This window comes from Pelecanus crispus, chromosome 11 (assembly GCF_030463565.1).
Source record: "Pelecanus crispus isolate bPelCri1 chromosome 11, bPelCri1.pri, whole genome shotgun sequence".
In the NCBI taxonomy this organism is placed as follows: Eukaryota; Metazoa; Chordata; class Aves; order Pelecaniformes; family Pelecanidae; genus Pelecanus; species Pelecanus crispus.
The window spans coordinates 26,226,565-26,247,245 of NC_134653.1; the positions used below are offsets into that span (position 1 = coordinate 26,226,565).

A 20,681-nucleotide genomic window follows, 5' to 3' on the forward strand; every position below is an offset into this window, starting at 1 on the left:
GCTCTAACCTCCCTGCACTTGCTTTTAAAGAAGGGACGATGCCTCTTCCTCTCTGCCAGGAGCAGCAGGGAAGGCGAGCAGATGCCCAGAGCAGGCCTGGGTGCTGACGGAGGTGCCTGGCACAGGATGTCACCCACAGGAGCGCACATCAGTGCTGAGGGATGGTCGGGACTTTACCTCCTGCTCCAGTGTGTTGAGAAAAGGCAGGGAATAACAAACTGGAGGGAAGGGAGGGGGAAGGAAAAAAAAAAAGAACACCCCACACAGTAACATCTTGATTCCTCTTAAAAAAAAAAAAAAAAAAAAAAAAAGGTAAGTGGTATCATCTCCTTACAGTGTAATGGAACTGGAGAGACCCTTGCAGGGTCTTGGCTGCCTGCGCTGATGCTCTGATCTCAGTACGTCACACATGCCACGTGGCTCTAGTGAGCGGAGCCAGGGTGGCACTGAGGTCACAGGGTGCCCTCGCTGTGCTATTGCTCAGACTTCGGGCGTGCAGACAAAAGCCTGAGAAAGAGGTGTCAAAACAACCTCTTTGCTGTGTTGTCTGCAAGTGTCACGATTTGCTCAGGGAGCTGAGACAGGCTGAAACCTACTGGCAAAGACTCCTTCTGCCAGGAGGGGGCTGGGTAAAATCTCCCTTAGCCCTCGAGCTAAGCTCAGCTGTCAGTCACACACACAGACACGCACACCATAACGAGGGGACTCAGCCTCTCTCTACTGAGACACAGCAAGGGCATTTCCAGTTTAATGGTCCGTCTCATCTCTGGATCTACTGCCTCTCCATAGCAGCAGAAAGCACTCCCACCCCACCCCCGCCCCACCCTCCTCCCCTGCCTGGTAAGGTTTCTAAATCACAGTAATGTTCAGAGAGACAGAACTGCCAAGGGGGTGGCAGAAAGATGCTTAGCGCCCATCTATGATGCCTCTAACAGAAGAGCTTGAGAAAGCAGTTCTGGCAGTAGGGCTTGTCGTTCTGTTCTTTGAAGGTTCCTTTGTTGAGCTGCTTGAGGCAGAAGGCACAGACAAAGTGTTCGGGGTGAAATTTCTTTCCCATAGCAGTGATGCAGCGTCCTGTGATAGGCTTCTGGCAACCGGAGCAGAGCGAACCGCGACGCTCGTGGTAATGCACCTCGCAGTAGGGCTGCCCATCGTGCTCAAAGAAGCTGCCATTGATGAATGGTGTGAAACACTCCTGCAGGAGGATAAAGCAGAAGGGGACAGATGGTGTAACAAGCCGGGGATGCGGGCAGCTCCACAAGCCTCCTCTGCTCTGTGGCACAGCCTAGCTGTACGGTGAGCAGGGTGAGCTGCTGCCTTTCAGCATAGTCCTGTTGTCCAAAGAGCCAAACTCTTGTCCATCAAGAAGAGTTTTCAAGGAAAGGCTGATAGATGGACAGATACAGCCATGAGCAAGGGCATTAACCATGCTTCTTCCCCCAGCTGGTTTCACTTCTACAAAGAAAATACTACAGATGAGCTACCAGATGTGTCCAGCCAGGAGAAAGGAGAACTCTCCTTCCCCTGAGATGGGAAACACTACAGCACCTTTCCCTTTTTTTTTTAAACTCACTCCAGCTTCCCACAACGGCAGGCAGAAGCAAGGACCAACACAGACTCATGCAGCAGAATTTTGATGAGTGGGACTGGTTCCCGCTGAGAAAATGAGGCACAATTAATCTTTACAAGTGATCTCTGCAGAATGGTTGGCATTACTTAGGTACACTTTGCGCAAGATCATCCATCCTGAAACACCTCCATCAGGTACATACGCATTGCTACTGGGAGAAACCATTTGTTCTACAGTGTTAATGATTTTGAATAGATGAGGAGAGGAGGATACACCAGCTATGTGCTTATTACTGTCCACAGCTCCTCACCCCCCTCAGTGTCAGGCAGCTGAGGATGCTACATTTCAGAACCTGCAACAGAAGCACCCACTCTCCCCACAAGACTGGGGAGACTCCCCTCCTTGTACAAGTGGGAAACTGAGGCAGCAGGGTGTGGGGTAGAGTCGAGGATACTGCCAGATTTACGAAATAGATAGGCAAGGCCCAGAGGAGAAGCCAGATTTCCAGCTCCTGATTTTGCTCAGCCCCAACACCATCCTCTTCCCCAGGGAGGACACACAGTATCACACACAGGCAGACCCCAACATCTACACAGGAGTCCAGCAAACGGCATGCAGAGCCATGGATAGCTAAACACTCTCAATACTGGGATGAATGCAGTTTGCCTGCAGCAAGTCCGAGACTTTTCCAATGCTGACAATTAGCTCAACGAACAGTCTCCTCCCTCAGTCAGCAGGACAGCTGAAAAGCCTGCTCTGCTTTAGGAAAAACAGGAAGAGAATCCCATCTCATGTCCTGGAAGACATCAGTGCTGGCCCCACTAATACAGGCCGTGTGGCAGCAGGGGGAAAGGAAAGCAGAACTGCTTGATAGAAGTCTCAATCTGTGCGCAAAAAGGCACAGCCCATCCCAGCCCCACACAGTGAGGACTGCCATCTTCTGCCTCCACTCTCTGCACACCACTCTGGGAGCCACAGATAGTTCTGGGCAGGCAGTCCCAACAGCATGGTGGCAGTCTGCTCTGAGTATCATACTAGGAATTGGCAGCTTGTGGTTCTGCTGGTTGTTCTGGTCTCTGCTTGCCTTTCCCACTCTAGGAAATACTGGCTGATTTTGCTTATCTCTTGGGGCCTGTAAGAGTTAATATTTGCAAGGCTCTCTGAAAGAGTGCCAAGCATTTAATCTGCAGTATTCCTGTTTATTATGCCTGTTGTATGGAGCCTGCCACTATTTCACTGACTTGCATGTTTGTCTGAACAAGGTCAGTCTCATTAGTTTACATTGTCAGATGGAGCATGGGAGGAAGATCCTCAAAATCTGATTGCTGAGGCAAGTGCTTAGAGAGAAGCTTAGCTTATAATTATTTAAAGGTCACAGAAAATGTCTCTGTTTATCTGTGAGCTGCTGCAGAAGCCCATAATTGCAGCTGAGAACAGAAAGAGCAAAGCAGCTAGAAAGTTTAATGTAAACAGGCAGAGGAACAAGAAGGTGTTTGGTTGCTGACATGTTTTTATCTTGTGGGGCTGGCTGCCCTTCACTACCCCACAGACGCCTTTTCCTGATAAGGGACCAGATGCCTGCAGGGTGAAAATGAGAGGGGTCGTACAGCAGCGGCAGAGGACCTTGGGTTTCTTACCCGACAGACAAAGCATTCAGGGTGCCACAGGGTATTCAAGGCAGAGATGTAGTTTTCCAGGATAGCCCGGGCACAGCCTCCACACTTGGGAGCAAACATGTCAAAGTAGTCCTTGCGGCAATAGGCTTTGCCATCCTTCTCATGAAATCCTGCCAAAGGAAAAGAGAGGCAGACAGCATCAGCTCCTGATCTTTACCTATGGCCAGCCAAGCTCTGCAGGGTAACCAGTGTGGGCAGGATCATCCTTTCCCCTACTAACACACACAGCAGGTAGCTGTTCCTTGTTCTGCTGCCCTTCCTGTCCCATGCGCACACATGCACATGCATACCCTTCCCCTCCAGGGAGAAAAGAAGATTACTGCTAGCATCCTTCCCCCATAAACAGCTCTATCCCTTGGAACTTCCACCTTCAGTAGCTCCCCTGTCATCTCTCAGGCCGTCCCCTAATAGCAGCTCTGCCTTACACACTTGTCTGCCATTTGGGGAGGAGATTACATAAAGCAGCAATACCTTCAGGTCCGAAGAAAGCTCCACACTGGGCACAGAAAAAGTGTTCAGGGTGCCATGTCCTGTCCAAAGCCGTCACCACTTTCTGTTCAGAAGAAGACAAAGTGCAAGTCATGTAAATGATGGCTTCAGCTTAGAGGTAAGGGGGGGCTGGGTGGGAGGAAGAACACATTAATGTTGGTACTGACAAGAGCATGCATTAAAATAGATTGTCCTTTAGAGAGCTGAGTCAATTCTCCCCCGCCTCTGGCTCATTCAGGCTTTCCCCACTGCACACTTTTTTTTACCCTAAAAGGATCTTACACACTGCTTCCTCCCTTATACAGGGCCCCGTCCAGCTCTCAGGACTAGCACTGGTGCCTGTTACTACAGGCTACCAACAGACAAATGCTGAGGAATCATTACCGGAATGATGGAGCAATGTGGGGTTCTGAAGGAACTTCAGCAAAGGTAGGAGGGACTAATTCCTCTCACTAGTTTAAGAATTTGACTGGGCCAAGTTGTTTCCCTTTCAGAACCAGGGCAAAGGAAAAACAAAGTCACCAAACAAACTCTTCCACCCAGGACACAAGGGAGAAGAGGAGTTTTTAACACCCAGACCTGCAGCACCTTGCCAGCGCTCTTAATCCCCCCCAAGGAACTCACATCAAGGATCGGCCCATTGCAGTAGTAGCAGCGAGGGGAGAAGAGGTTGTGATAGTCCTTCTCGCAGTAGGGCTGACCATCCCGCTCAAAGAAGTTACGCGACCCGATCTCCTCCTGGCAGTGGGTGCAGACGAAGTGCTCAGGGTGCCAGGTTTTCCCCATGGCTGTAACTACCTGTTGGGAAGACAAATTATGAAGGACAACTCTATCTCCCTCTCCCCTAGACCACATGACAAGATACCAGCTGGAGGTCAGCAAGAATGACAAGTTCTACTACTCAAGTGAGCCCTGGACTGGGGTAGCATGAAAACTGAATTACCTATCATCTCAGGAGAGGGCAGTCCCTCAAGGGCAGGGTAGAGGTCACTGGAGGAGCTTACAGCGTACCTAGCCAGTGGATAAATAGAGTACTTCAGTTTCTCCAGCATCTCCAGTCTCTTCAGCCTCACGAAATAGCCCTCCCCGTTACTCCCAGCTGCAGCCCAGGACTCAGCAATGAGACAGCACCTTCAACTCACCTGCCCAGCAATAGGCTTCTTGCAGGCTCCGCAGACACCTTTGGCAACTGTAGCTACACCCAGTTTGTTCAGGTCAGACTGAAGACTTCCCAGCATGGTGTCCAGCTGACTGCCAGGCTTGGAGGCTGTGGATGGAGGGGAGCTGCTCCCGGCCTTCCCCTGCGCCATGAACTGCAGGGAAAAGAAAACAAAGACTGTAGCGAGTGCTGCCGCGCTTAAAAGAGAAATGCCTGCTGTTGCTGCCAGTGGCTCCTCTGTAGAGATGGACAGGAGACTGCTAGGAGACAGCTACACTCTCTGCAGAAGCCAGTGAGAGCCACGATCAAGTACACACATGTATTCTGCCCATGCAGGGACATGCAGAGACCCTGGGATGCGTAACAGCAGAGCTGTGAACTGAGGATTTGATTTTCCTTCACTGTGGATACAGTAGAAGTCACCAGCAGATCCCAAGCAGTCAGTACAGTGCTCTCTAAGCCTCTGCCAAAAATCTCCCTTTACCTCATCAGTTCCTGGCCAGCTGACAAAGCAGAGACGCCATGCAGAGGGCCCCTTCTCCTTGACCTCTCTCTATTCCTATGCTGTTGCACTCTCTCAGTTGCCACTCTCTCCTCCCTGAGAGCTCCCTCTCCTCTTCCTCATCTCACCTCCCTTTCAGCTAGAATATCTTCTCCCTTCCCCTCCCTCCCTTTGCACCACCTTCTGCAGATCTTTTTGCCAAGTCTCCTTTGCCCCCATCAGGTGGCTCTCATCCCACAACAGAGCTAAGGGAGTGGAAGCAGGAAGGAAATAACTCCCTTCAAATTGCCTGCCGTTTACCTACAGAGAGGGCAGTGCATCCACAGCAGAGCCCTAGCAGACAGGACTGCAATGGAAAGACTGCCACGTCTATTGTCGGACTGCTGGAAATGCACGGGGGCGGGGAGGAAGGGATTGAGATACTTGTCTTGGAGGCCGTTTCTGAAACTCACACCACCACAGTACACATGGCTTGGAAAGACTTCCCAGAGGAGGGGGAGAAAAGTTTTACTTAGGTTCATAACTTATAAACAAAGTACATGTTCTCTTTGGCCACCAAAGCCCCCTTTGCAGGCAAACTGTAATAATGAAATAAACATTATTTTAGCTGACTTTGCACCGCAATAGCTACTATCAGGTTTAGAGAGACTCAAAGAAGTCCCTCCCTGAGACGCTGGTCTGGAGCACGTTTTCTCTTACTAAGAGGATAGATTAAAACAGACATAAAATCTACACTTGTGAACAACCCACCAGCCTGCTGCCAGCACAGCCAGGGGAGCAGGAACGTGCTGAAGTGCTTCACAGCCTTGGCAGAACCTGCCCTTCCAGCCACGGTAGGAGCTCTATTCCCTGTCCTGCAGCTGGTTGTACTTGTAGTTGACTAGTTCACTCAATGACAAACCTTGGTTTCTACTCATTTGTATAAAAATTCTCATAACATACATAACTTTAGCTTTTTTACACACACACATACACACACTCCTCATCAGCCCTGCCTTGCATACAGCATGACTCCCAATGGAGCATAACACACAGCTTTTTCCCTCCTCTCTCCTCCCAGCCACCCCATAACTTGCAACCTCTCCTAGTCCAGCAGCACAGAGCAGCCCCCCTCACACCCCAATGTCCTGAGCCTAAAACAAACCTTCCGCCACGCAGCAGTTATTTGCTACCAAACAGTTACAATGAATGTCTCCAAAGCACACCATCGCAGGGAGACTTCTCACAGGGGGGAGACAACAGGCCTTTGTAAACAAAGCCAGGCCAGAGTCCCAGGACAAAGCCAGGGCTTCCTGCACGGCACAGCTAGAGGAAAAGGGATGGACTGTGTTGAGAGAATCATATCCTCTCTCACTCTAACCAGGGGCTTGTGGCCACCAGGCAGGGCAGGCACAAATGCCACACACAAATGATAAATACCATCTGGAGAGAAAAGAGAGGAGATGAATTCAACATGTAGCAACAGAGCACTTCACCCTTGCTTGTAGGGACCAAACACTCCCACAAGCCACAGCTGACCTCAGTGCAGGCACAACCACCTGCGCACACAACAATTTCTACCTGGCCTGGTGATCCAGCCTCCTTGACAGCTCACAGATGAGTGCCCACCTGAAAGAGGTTTGGTTCCACCCCCTGCATGCAATACCTGCTGTTTACAGGGGGCTCTCAGCAGAGCATCCACATAAATTCACCATGCAAAGGCCCTTCAAATTCCCGCCCTTCACCCACGAGATCTGCCATCACTCAAGTTCACTTAGGAGCTCTACGAGCAGCAAACCATGCACGGGATATCATCTACATTAATGGCACTGGGAGCTCTTGCAGCAGATCCTAGCAGCATCTACAGCACACTCATCAACCAGAAGAGCACACCATGCTGAGGAAACAGAAAGGAGGTCCTGCCTTCTCAGGGGCGGGGGGGCCCAGGGGTGCATCAGCAGCCAGCAGATTGGCACTGCGGATGAGGGGAGGAGCAGAGGTCACCTGAAAAGTACAACAGTTCAAGATGCAGAGGTGTTTCCTTGCTCACTGCTTGAGAGCTGCCTGTACACATTACATTGCACACCATTGCACTGCTCATACATATTAAGACTTCCCGCCATCCAGGAGCTGCACCCCTTCCCTGATAGGAGATGCAGAACACAGCTCTTGATCATACCATCTCCTCCCCAAAATCCACTCACACTGTGGACACCTGTCTAAATGGGCAAACACAGGACAGACTGCTGATTTGCTCCTTCCAGTATCAAGGATTTGCCATATTTTGCGGCCCCCCCCCCCCCCCAAGAGATTGTGGCAGGGAGAGTTCCAGCCTGTGTTTCAGAGCTACCCTCTTCATCTCAGAGGGAAATAGAGTCCCTGCTGCACAAAGTGATCATCAGGACCAACAGGAAACACACACCCCCCAGCAGGTTGTTGCACAGACTATACTTTGCAGTGCTGGACAGGCACAGCTGGGATTAGACATTGCCAATGGGTCCTCTCTCCTATCCAGCAGTTCAGTACCAGTCTTTACCTGAACATTACATCTACTGAGCTATCAAGCTGGGAGCAGTACTTAGACTGAAACACACTGCTAAAAAAAACAAACCAGAAGAGAGAAGCCTGCCTGCATCTGTGGGAAGAAAGCGACATCTTCAGTCTGACAGCCAACAGAAACAACTGTCTTGGTGCTAGGGGTCCAGGTCTGGGGAGAACAGGAATGCCTAGGATCTTCAGAAGGAGGGGTGCCCACGACAGAAAGCTCGTGATAATCATCATCAGAAGTTTCCCACTGGAAGAGAGGCTGGGGAGCCAAACTGAAGGAAGAGGAGGAGACTGGACTAGGAGCTGGGGTAGACGGCACATGGGAAGACTGAGGTGGGAGTGGGAAGAAAGGTGCAGGGACAGAGACATGAGAGGAAGCCGCGTTAGCAGGGACTGTCTTTGCAGCTTCTTTGGAAGGCTGGAGCTGGGGAGAGGCTGGAACAGAGACCGTCCTCCTTGGGGGGAGTGGGGATTCTGGAGGAAAAACCACCTAGAAAGACACGGAGGAAGAAGAAAGGTGAATAAATCCAAAGAGGAACCAACAAGCACTTCCTGCAACAGGAAGGCTGGGTGTTACCACTATGTTTATCTAAGGGGAAAAAACAGCAAGAAAGAGAAGGGAGCTAGAAAACCTGCTTCCCTGTGTAACTTGAGGAAGAGCGCCATCTTACACCCAAAACTTCCTGCACAGGTACAGTATTAGGGAAAACAAAGCATGCCAAAATCACAGGCGTGATTTTAAAAATAATTCCCACATGGACATTTGAATGCAACAGTAGCAGACTACCCAAACAGATACCATCACCAGCACCCTCAGATCCCACTCCAATTCTTAAACATCAAGAACTAGGACCTGAGTGCTGGTTCCCTTTTCAGGCCAGACAAGGGTGAGTAGAAAGAGTTAGTTCTTCATTTTGTGTTGCTTAGGACACTCGGAAACTTAATCTGCACGCCCACACAGTGCTCTCTGGACAGAGGGACGTGCTGGCATTTCCCAGCATGTGTCCCTGCTTTCTACCTTCTCTACTTGCTGTCCACCATTCTGCTCTTCCCCCTGGGGTCTGGCAGTGATAATGACCCCCTCTGTCAGCCAGTCATCCTGGCTTTTCCACTCTTCCTGTTCCTGTTTAGCGATGCCCAGTCTGTCCTGCAGCTCTTCAATCAAGCGATCTTGGGACTCAGTCTTGTGAAATATGGCAGGACCTAGTTTACGTCTTGGAGAGAGGTCACGATACATTGGATGCACATTCGCAGTCTCTTTTGTCCTCTTGATTAAAGATTTAATCTAAATGACAAAGGTAATAGTATCAGCAGAGAAGAGCAATGTCAGAGCAAGCCCCAAGATGCAACAGCACAAACTCAAGCCATTAGTGACAACTGTGAGCAGGAAGAGTGATGACATTTATTCCGCAATGCCAAAATTCCTCTTGGCACAGCCCAGAACAGTGACTCAGTGCAAGGAAAAACCCTGTAAGGATAATCACAGCAGCCAAAAATAACTATCTAGAAAAGGAAGGGAAAGATTAACCAGCAGGAAGCCAAGATAGGAGGTGCAGCATGACCACTCCACTGAGCATTAAAGAAACCTCAGCATCAGAAGGACACAGAGCAGCCTCTCTGTGTTTGCCCTTTACAGGCACAAGACTCTTGGTCAGAGATGTCTGGTGCACAAAGCGTACTTCCAACACTGGAAGGAACACTAACAGCCCCAGCAATGAGACCTAAAAAGGCGAGCAGAGCAGAGGAGCTGCCATCCCAAGTTGGGAACATCCTCCAGTGGTATGAAACAGCCCTTTGCCTTTTCAGAGGCCTCTGTGGACCGAGTCTTACCCCAGTTAGGGAATAAAAATCCATCTCACAGGGAAGTCCCTACAAACTGCCATGTTCTGTGCTGCTGACCAGCATGCCGAAGAGACCACAAGACAAAGCAGAGGACTTCAAACCCCCATGGCATGCAGCTGTTAGTAACACTGCTCAGAGCTGCATGCTGTTAGTGTGGGCAAGCACGCTCACACCACACACAAAATGTTAGTGCGCTGTCAGAACAGTCCTAGCTAGGACTTGTTCTAGTCCTACATTCATTTAGTGCCTGCCTGGCCTGATGCAGAAATCCTCTCAATGGGTGGTTTGGAGACACATGGCAGATCCCATTCAGCTTTCCAAACGTTTTCAGGAGATTCCGTAGTGACTGCAGAGCTTCTGAACTGCTCATTTTCCTCATCTCCTCTGGCTTTGTTCATGTTAGCAGTACCTGCCTTCCTAGAAGTTCTCTCTCTGCCCTGCCTCTTCTTGACCAGGTCAGGACACCCATCCACCTTGGTTTCAGGTGGTGCTTCAGCTTTTAGCTCCTGTCCTTGCTCCACGACAAAGCCCAACTGGTTTTTAGTGTCTGGGAAGATATCCCACCGATCCAGGGCCACAACAGAAGGTTCACACACAGGATTCAAAACACTGTCATTCTTTGCATGTACCTCTGGCACATGTGCAGACAGCTCCAGGGCCCACAGCTCATTTAAAGCTGTTTCCACACTTCTGCCCTGGGAAGAAAGGGCTGAATTGTCCCTGAATGCTCCCTGCTGATCCAGCTCTTTAGGTATCTGCCCCTTCCCTTGACCATTTAAAGCATTTGAAATTGGTACACTTGAGATTTTGGGATCAGTTCTCTGCTCCTCCTTCTCAGTCTCTTTTGCCAAATCGTACTTTAGGCCTTGTGCCTCCACATTAGCAGGTCTAGACAGAAGCTCCACACTTGAAGCTTCCACAGCCTGGGAAGCATTTCTAGAAGAGTCAGGCTTTCTGCTCAGCCGAACCAAGCTTGCAGAGGTCATCTGCTGCCCACGAGTAGCATAACCAGAAGAGACCCGTGGTGGGGGCACAGGGACTGTTTGTGGCAAACAGGGCATGCATGAAGGAGCAGCAGAATGCCCTGAAGTAGGCAGAACTACAGTGTTACTGCCTTCTTCAATGCAGAGGACTGCTGAGGGGGCAGACGGTGGCACTGTCGAGTCCCCACTGTGACTTGCAGAAGGGTGTTTGGAATGGGATAGCACTGTTAAACTGTGAGGAGTGCTGCTGTAGTCTGCATTTGCTGAACTGGGAACCGGTTCTAGGGAGGGTTCAGAAATCAGAGACATAGTGGAACTAGTCTGCAAAAAGGAGACAGAAGGCATAAGGAGAGAAAAAAAGGTAAAGACAGAGATAAGGAGAAGAAAAAAAGCAAAGAATTAAGCATTATAGCACTATGACCTCCAAATCAAAGAGCCGTGTTGATCCAAAGCCTTACTTCCAAGAGTGAGGAAGGAAAATGGGATATCAAAGAGCAGAATCAGTATGACATTGTGCTGATCTTCACATGATAATATGGGAGATGAAGTTCTACAGCCATTGAGATCCTTTTCCTATGCCCTCTAAGTGATAGCTCGTGTTCACCTGCAGCTGTGATGAGGGCATGCTGCAGCCACTGGGAAGCCAGCCACAAACCCAGGAATGTCTAGACTGTGAGTAAAGGTCACGTTAACAACTTACTCATAGTCAGATGTGTAAATTTTACACTTCAAAGCTGGAAAAAAGCAATCAATGAATAGAACAAAGCATGACATTTTCTTCTTGATACACTAATAAAATGCTCCAGTTGTCTGAGTTCATGGCAATGAAAACAAAGCTTCAGGGCATTCACACCAAGAACAGATGACATGGGCTTTGTTCTATTCACATCAGTAATCTCACCTTGGATGTGGCACATACTGAATCTATACGAGTCTGTCAGTCACTCCATGCCCTTGTAAGCATTGCTTAGGTGGCTAGATTAGCCTCTTCCCCTTAGGCCAGAGACTCCACATTTACATTGTAGTAAAATCAGTATTAATTTTGATCCAAAATACACTCTAACAAAAGCAACTGATACGGAGTTTTTGGTTCTCCTTGACTGACAGGGTCTTTTGAAAACAAAAGATTATGGTCCTCCTTTCCCCATTTTCAGTGGCCCCTGGGTAAACTCTAGGAGACAAACTAGTATTACTCCTTTTTCTTAAAAAGGAAAAATCAGAACAGTGGCTTGGACAAGTTCACACAGCAGGTCAACCTAAGACCAATGCCGAGCCCTCTCAGTTTTAAAAACATATCCACAAAGGATTTCCAAATCCAAGAGCTATCAAGACCTGCTTTGATTCTTAGTCACATTCTCCAAAGAAGCCTCAAGAAGTTAGATGCTTGTGCTCTAAGGCAGTGGGGCACATAACTTCCTAAGCCCATGTATGGTATCTCAGTCTCCACTTACCTTTCTGAGATACTTATCATGAATAAAAGGATAAAAATAACCAGAACATGCATAAAATCTGTCAATAGATGGACAAGGTATATACCTTCAGCTGACCCAAGCTGCTACCATCCCAAGGGGTCAGGAGCTGGCACGCACACACATATTTGTGAAGTCACAACAGTAGTGCTATAGGGAGACCATGCTCAGAAAGGAAAGAGCAATAGGGGGCCACAATTCATTACAGATTGCTCCTCCCCTTGAGTAGCACAGCAAGACCCACAGTCACAGCAGAGACAAAAAGGCCTAATAAGTTCATTCAGCAGTTAAAATGAGGGAATTTCCCAATATTGCCCTCCCCCGTATTTTGCCTAAGCTGGATGCACCTGTAAAAGTAACCTGGTTTTATCCTGTGGTTCACACAGCTTCCAGACTTCCTGAAGTGAACTCAGTCATTTTCAAGGCAAGGCTAACATTTCACTCAAAAGCAAGTATTTCCAGCATATTAAAAACACACTAGCTCCAAAATAAGAGTTAAATACTCAACAGTAATAGAACAGTTAAATACAAGCACCTAGCTATGAGTAAGCAGGCATCATATTACACAGAAATGGCAGAGACTGAAAAAACAAGTGCATTAAGTAATCTCAGTGCCCGCTAACTGATGAGCTAGATAACCAAAATCAAATGGATTCTGTAAGCAAAAAGAATGAGCAACTCATTAAAGCGAGCAAAAGATGATAAAAGGGTAATGGATCAGTCTGTAACAACACCTTTTACTCTGGAGTACAAGGGAAATTAAACATCAGTGCCTCCACTGCTCCCATCCCCATCTACTGCAACTTCTAGTTGTACCAACTACCAACTCATTGCACATCATACTTAGTTTTTCTGTCCTATTTTTTGCAACCACACACAGGTCTGGTACTCAAACAGTAGTCTTTCATCTTTCACCTTTGCAAAGACTCCACTTCTCTCCCTTACATCCTACCACTGCTACAGACTAGAAATACATTTTTACAGACAAGATAACACCACTAGCTGGCACAAATAGAGGAGATAAAAACAAACAAAAAGGACCAAAGGGAAAATGAAGCAACCTGGAGGACAGGAAAAAGAAAGTAATTGTTAAAAACAATCAGGAAAGTGATCACAGAAACCATGTTCTTTGTGCTTCAGGAACAATGTTTAGATGCAGATGAGCTCAATGCCTTGCAAAAATATTAATGCTGTATTTATAAAGCTCAAATCTTAGAATCTTCCTGCATTTCAGTTTGCTCTCAGTGCTCAACCACAAACTAAGCCAGGAAGGCAGGCAGTATTACAGAAAGCAGCTAGTCTGTCATACAGGTTTTATTGGAGTTGCACAAAGATTCTAAAGCCTTTTCTCAAGACTGCAAAAGCATTTGAACACCCACACTTAAAAATGTCCCCTCCTTCTATCTTGCAAGGAAAACCTGTGTTGGGCAAGGTCATTCGCAGTTGCCAAGAGCTCACCTAGGAGCAAAGGCTGGTGGCAGCAACCACACCCTGAGCTTGTTCTTTGAGCTCTGATAAAAGCAGCAGGGGCACAAGGCCATAGCACTCAAGCTCCCACAGCACACGGAAGGAGCAAGGCAGGGTATGCCAGCAGCACAGGTGGGAACTCTCTCCAGCTTCACAACAGTGCAGTTTTTCAGCTACACTGAACAGACACTTATGGATATCCTACATTCTACCCTAGGACTTAATATGGAGAAAAAAGGCCACACTAAGGTGTCAATATTTGCAATTGATTATATACACATTACAGTGAGTCTAGAGAAAACAGCGAGTAACTCCTAGATTCTCACAAAATGAAGTACGTATGCCAGAAATGGCAGACTGAATTCAATTCCAGCAAGTGCAAGGCAAGCAAAGTCACACAGAGCGCGTATGCTCACTGCTGGGTTCTGAACTGGCACACTTAGTCAAAACTCTGGGTATTGTAATGACCTCCACAAAACCCACAGCACACATCTAAAGTGCTCACATGAATAGTGGCACAGAGAACCACAAACAGCAAAGCTGTCATTGAATGTCCTGTCTACTTCTCCTCACAAAACATTCATCAGCTCTGGCTGCCCCACCTAAAGTCATGGTAGGAGGAGATGGAGTTCAGCACAGACAAGAAACACCAAGCATCAACAGAATCTTCCATATGAGGAAAAAACAGAGTTAGGGACTCCCTTAGGATTAGAAAGCAGACTTGCATGTGTATGTAAGAAAGGTAAACTCAACAATGATAACAGAGAGAATATTAGATATTTGCTTTCTCCACCTCTCTCAGAACAAATTCAGTAAGGCTACAAGCAAACCAGCTGAAAGTAGAAAGCAACAAGTGAAAAAATTTTTCATTTTACTATGATTATGGGTAAATGAAGTCTATAAAAATAAGCTCCACAGTTAATCATCTAGTGCAAGAATGATAACATACCTATATGAATAAAGAACAAGTTATCCAAGTATATATGCAAAATACTTCACATATCAAAATGACCATGGGCAAGTTACTCCTGAGCTTATCCCATTACGGGATTTTTATGTGCTACTTATGACTTAAGTAGCAGTTCTTTTCCAATACAATAGACTGATTTTCAAACAAGCTCCTGAATAGTATTTGCCATCCTCTGCCCCCACAAGAAGGTCAGACTTTAATCCCATTTTGAGGTGAGTAAGAGATATTGTTTTAACATGGAAACCATTGAAGTCTCCAGCCATCTGATGCGAAGGCTTTAGTGCTCATACCACATGCCTGGAAGTTCCTCCTCAGGCAAAGCACATCAGGGTAAAAATACACTCCAAAGAGGAGGGTCATCCCATGGAACAGAAGAGCCTGGTCTCTGTCAGTAAGCAGACTGGTGTCCCATGCTCCCCTACTTCTTGTTAAGTTGCAGCACAGCAAAATAATTCACCCTGTACTAAGCAGTAACTAAGCTCATTATTTTTGGCAAACAAACTGCAGAACCAAAGGAAAAACAGACCCCAGAACTGCCTTACCCTCCCAGCGATGAGAATTTATAGCAGTCGAGAACACCTACAGTAGCACTCAGCGCAAATACCACTACAGGAAGTTTTTCAGAGCAAGTTTGAGAGGTAAAGAGGGCATTCTGGAGACCAATCAAGGTCAGCAGATGCGGCTAACAGGCAAGAGAGCCTGGGAGTGGGGAGGGACAAGATGAAGTATTAAGTTGTCATGATAGTGCACCTTAAAGTCGGAGAGAGATGCCATCAGCTCATCCAGTTCTCGTGTAGCTGAAGAAGCAGATATACGGGTCTGCTGCTGACTGGCGGTGACCCGCTGGGGGCTGCTCACCTCACCTTGGCTCACAGTGATTGCAGGGCTGACAAGGGGCGGGGGGGAAGAAAAAAGAAAAAGTGCATTTAAGCCTGGGGGAGCACTCCTAGAGTGAAAGCCCCACAGCCCCTCCAAACAAGCACAGCACAGTGAGTTTCACCAGCACTGCCCACCCTGGCCAGCCCTCTCTCAGACCCAGGTTCCACAACAAACCCAGACCCTGTCCCTCTGCCAAGTCTAACATGAGTGTACACACACACACACGCACCATCCATTAAGGAATGGACGATGACCAAACATTCATGTTGTCAGACAGTGGGTATTTGTGATCAGCTTTAAATGTGAGTTTGAACAATCCACCTCTTGTAACATGACTTATGTATTTTTTCATCCAGGAGTACATAAAAGAGCACCAGCATCTTCATGCGCCTGCTTGATTTCTGACCCTTTAGGCAAAGCCCGTCTTCTGCCTGTCACTCCGCTGCAGCATCTGCCCCTACCCTACAGTCACTATTCCCACAAGAGCCTGTCACACCCCGCCCAAGCCAGCAACCACCAAAACACTACTCACACTGGACTTGGCACAGAACTCTCCAGCTCATCCAGCAGGCTCTCCACACTGGGACGCACATCTTCAATCCCACGTGCACCATTTCGCTTTGGCTTTTCTTTTGTAGGGGGTGCAGCCTTCCCTCCCACAGAGCTGCTGCTCTCTGGGATGACATAGTGAGGTCCAGTCACGCTGGGCAGTGATGGGCTCCTCCCGGCTTCATCTTAAGAAAGGGGAGCAGAAAAGAGTCATTCAGACCCCCAGATCCATACATACATGCTAATCACAGGCAAGAGCAAAAAGTTGCCCAGAAATCTTGTGGAACATCCATCTTTGAGGATATTCAGAACTTACAGCGCAAGGGCCTGAGCAACCTAATCTAACTTTGAAACTCTAGTTAGAGCCAATTTTGAACTTGGTCCTGCTTTGAGCAGGGTGCTGCACCACAGACCTCAAGAGATCCCATCCATGCTAAATGAATCTTTGATCAGGGGCTGGAGGGGTCTTCCTCAATAAGGATGTTGGAAGGAAAAAGTAGACTACTATTTTGAGAATCAAACTATCCACTCATACGAAATGTCTTCCTATTCCTTACCTGCTGGGAAGCCACTGGTAGGATTATGTTGAACAGCATTCAGTTCCAGAAGAAGTCTGTCCAGTTCTGAGAGGTTGCTGCCCAGAGAGGAGCTGGTCATTGTCGGAGATGGTTCTGCAGACTTCTGCTTGTTTGGGAAACTAAAGATAGAAGGAAAGTGTGAAACTTCTACATCAAGATACAGCAGAAGGATGGAAGGAAACTTACATTAGGTTCACAAAGTTTACCCATGTACTGTATTATTTTCAAGCTGATACTTTTAGCTCTGCGGGAAAGAAGATGCGTGCTTTGTGAAATGACTACAACGCAGGCGCTGCTTAGCTACATCTTCAGCTGTCAGTGACAAAGAAATAGCATTGATGGACAGGGCCTTAGGTTTTAGGACTGCATGCTGCACAGCCCTGTAGCAAAGAGTTAACCATCTGCAGATCCAAGACGCACAGAACAGCAGCGGAACCATTAGCTGGCATACAGGAATATGACTTGTTTCTGCTGACATCACACCAAGCAGCAAAAACCTCCCCCCTGAAGCAAGGGAATGCAGGGCCAGCACAGACTGGAGAAAGAGGCAAAGTACAAACCTCAAGCTATCAACAAAAAGCCAAAAGCAGCAGGTTATGTGGTAGCCTCTTGCAGCACTTGAGATCTCTTTTCAAGTCCTCAAACTTTTAATTTGGGGAACTCCAATCAATTTATAAGAAAGTAATTTGAAACTATTTTCTCCTGTGTTAAATACACAAGCCTTGAAAGAAGTTCACCTGTGCACAAGTGTGTATAAAACACTGGCTGTAATTATTCCTTATCCTATATGGGTGATCCCATTTACCACACACAACTGCAAACTGTTTCAAAGCAAAACCTAGCACCAATGCAGTGATTTTTATAGTAATTACACTGTAACAAGTCTTTCCATCATCAGTGGCAGGGAAATTATTTTCTCTTAGTTTTACAAATAGAGAAATAACTTCTAATGCTCTAGAGGTTCTTATTTTAGCAAAAAGATACTTTCCAAATCCAAAATGGGAACTTCTGCCTTGCGCACACACAGCATATTATGCTCAGAAAGTTAATATGTAACAGGCTTTAGGACTCTGACACCTATAACACCAGTGACAATTATGAAATTCCATAAGGGCAGTTATTATCTTTCTTTTCAGACTGAAAAAAAAAAAAAAATCCACATATGCTATCTGAGGAGGGCATACTTCTTCCCAACCCAAGCACACAAGCTACAGTTCACACCAGAACCAAGCCATGCCAGACCCTTGTACAGGAGGACTTATGACTGCAATTACCTCCATTTTGTACTAATTGCATGCAACCATCTGAAAAAATTGCAATCACTGCCTCCATTGGGCCATCTCTGGATATGCCTGCCTCTACTCAGAATTAGTTCTGATTGAAAGCAACTTCCTGCTCAGCAAAAGAGCTAGACGTGGTTAGAACATGATACTAGAGAAACACCAGCCGCCACACTCTAAGAAGGTAGCCAGGCAGAGTGCACTGTACAGGGACATCAGAGATGAAGTTCTGACAGCCTCTTCCTCACTCATCCCCACGTCAGCAGAACAGTCTGTCCTACCATACAGGCTACTCCTCCAACCCCACAGTGTAAGAGCAGCTGCCTTTGTGATAGATACTTATCTATCTATCATCTACTGGGATGAAAGTTTTAAGTTCTAATTTACTTGAAAATTCAAGTCAATGCACATGCTGCTAGGCCACAGATAACTGAGTTCCCCGGGATAGCTGACCCAAAGGCCACCCACCTCCTAAAGAACTTTTGGGCTGCTTAACAGAGGGGTGGATTTGTCACTTGTCTCTGGATCGTATCCTTCATGACAATCCAGATCCTGTTGTATTCGATGGATCCTTAACCTCTTCTGCAGTTGACCAAAGGGCCAGGTCAATGTTTGAAGTGAGTATGAAAGTTACAGTGGCCTCTTACAAAAGGGGTGACCAAAACCAACAGAAGGCAACATAACATACACAGGGAGCAGTGTTTGTTTCCAATTATAGAAAGCAGCTTGAGCTACAGCAGGCTCAAGCTGTGAGTCAGGCTTATCTCTTAACAGGGGTGAGATACCTGTAGACGTGTTCCTCTTCACTGGCACGGGGAGAAGGAGAGCTGAGCCCGTCTCTAGGAACAGAGGCACTGGAGCTTTTGGCACTAGAGCTGTATATAGGAGACTGGGACTGAGGCTGTGGAAAGGAGACTTGCATTGGAAACGGAGAATACAAAACAAATATGTACACTACTGCATTGCAACCCCACACATGGATAGGACAGAAAAAAGCCCAGCAGAAGGAAAAAAAAAAAAACCACACAACTAAAACTGCTATATATCCAACTAGTCTCTACCAGATGAGCTACACCAGAAACAACTGTTCTCCACTTGCTTCAGATTTGCCTATGAGTCGCAGATCTGTGCTGGAAACCCAGTCTGCTTTCTACACACTACAAGACAGATGACTAACACTAATCTCATCACGCTACCATTTTGTCAGAACAATGACGATGGGTTTCAAATTCTTTTCTGCCATTTGCTCCAACCAGTTAGTTCTATTAAAAGCCCATACCCTCCCCCAATTTCCCCACCCTGTTCATAGCCAAACTCATCCTCACTTCTTGCCGTCCCCTCCCCTCCTCTACTTCCCTGAGAGATACTGCACCAACTAAACAAGCATGCACCCTCCCCATCCACACACATTCACTTACTTGCTGGTGGACGTATCTGGATACGTTGGGTTGCCACTGATCTAAGGGGTCAATCACAGTGCCATTCAGGGCCTCATTGGAAGGCGGCGGGGGCACCGGAGGTGGCACAGCAATCTCTTGATATGTGTGGTTTCCAGTTGGGTAGGAGTACGGTGTTTCCTCTGTTAGAAACACTGGCCGTTTGGAGATATGTGAGGTGGTGGATTCCAGGTCTGCCAGTAAGGCGTCTGCAGGAGAGAAAAACACCACCAAAATGGTAAAATCTTGGGCTACAGCTTTTTCTTTTTCATCTCATTCAGGATATCATTGTCAGAAGGTCTTTGGGAAGACTCTTCACCTAGGGTGATCTACTAAATGCCCTGAAAAACATTGCTGCAGCCCAGGACTGAATGGATTAATCACACTTTTAGTAAAAAGAAAATGCCAAGAGGTAACAAAGCAGCCAGAAAACCTGTGCCTGTCTCAGATTTTTGTCTTAACTAGAAAACCACCCAACAACAGGGACCCATAGTCTCACTGCACCCTGCCGAAGAGCAACCTAGGAGAAACCTGCCCAGAGATTGACTCACAACAGGATATTGACACAGACTAATTACAGGCCCCACATCATCACAGAGTCATTTACTGTGGCCGCAGGCACTGCTTTCTGCAGGAAATAAGATCTCGGGAGGGGTGTTCTCCAGAGTCTAAGGTAGTAGAAGAAGCATGAAACTTTCAAATTAGTCCATCAGTGCAGCAGGGGTATGCGTTTCGGTTTTCCTAACAAAAATCCCTCTCAGTACATCACACAAACAGTTAACTAGTTTCCAGAGGCTGCCAGGTAAACGCCATTTCTTCTCCTGGAAACAATTCTCAACTTGCTGGGTGGAGACTGCTCACAAATTCCTGAAGAGAAGAAAAACTTCCACCAGCTAGAAACACCGGCACTCATGCCAGGCAGAAGAACCCACGTCACACAGCTAGCACCTCTCAGAAGTCTTAAAGCAGGAAAAACGCTCCGCCTCAGAGATGGGGCATGAAAAGGCATTCCCACCTTTCCAGATTTCTCCCTGCAAACTATGCTCCGGCCATTCCCAACCCTGCACTCCTCTGCGGTGACTCACAGGAAAATCCCATCTTGTTGGACCTTCTGTCCCGTGAACCCACCCTGCGGAGCCCGGGGCAGTCCCTGGTGGGGGAAACTCCAGTGAGCAACCGCAGGTCTGCGCTGTACTCACTTTCCAAAGAAAGCCTCGCTGGCCGGGTGCCCAGCTTTCCACTGGGGCAGCAAGCTCTAGCGCACGCTCCTTTAAGGCTATTAGAGAGGAGCTGGTCCGCGAGGGAC

General features: G+C 47.5%; 1 protein-coding gene across 1 annotated transcript in view; it reads right to left on the minus strand.

The window, feature by feature from the left end:
- Positions 1-928: 928 nt before the first annotated feature.
- Positions 929-20,681, minus strand: part of PXN (paxillin) — a 46,388-nt gene continuing 26,635 nt past the window's right edge. Inside the window, exons 2-11 of the mRNA XM_075718633.1 lie at positions 19,358-19,584; positions 18,725-18,840; positions 16,639-16,778; positions 16,065-16,266; positions 15,404-15,539; positions 4,878-5,048; positions 4,360-4,533; positions 3,718-3,799; positions 3,208-3,356; positions 929-1,195 (exon numbers count right to left, since the gene is read on the minus strand). Coding sequence (XP_075574748.1) covers positions 929-1,195; positions 3,208-3,356; positions 3,718-3,799; positions 4,360-4,533; positions 4,878-5,048; positions 15,404-15,539; positions 16,065-16,266; positions 16,639-16,778; positions 18,725-18,840; positions 19,358-19,584 — 1,664 coding nt within the window. The remainder of the gene's footprint in view (positions 1,196-3,207; positions 3,357-3,717; positions 3,800-4,359; positions 4,534-4,877; positions 5,049-15,403; positions 15,540-16,064; positions 16,267-16,638; positions 16,779-18,724; positions 18,841-19,357; positions 19,585-20,681) is intronic.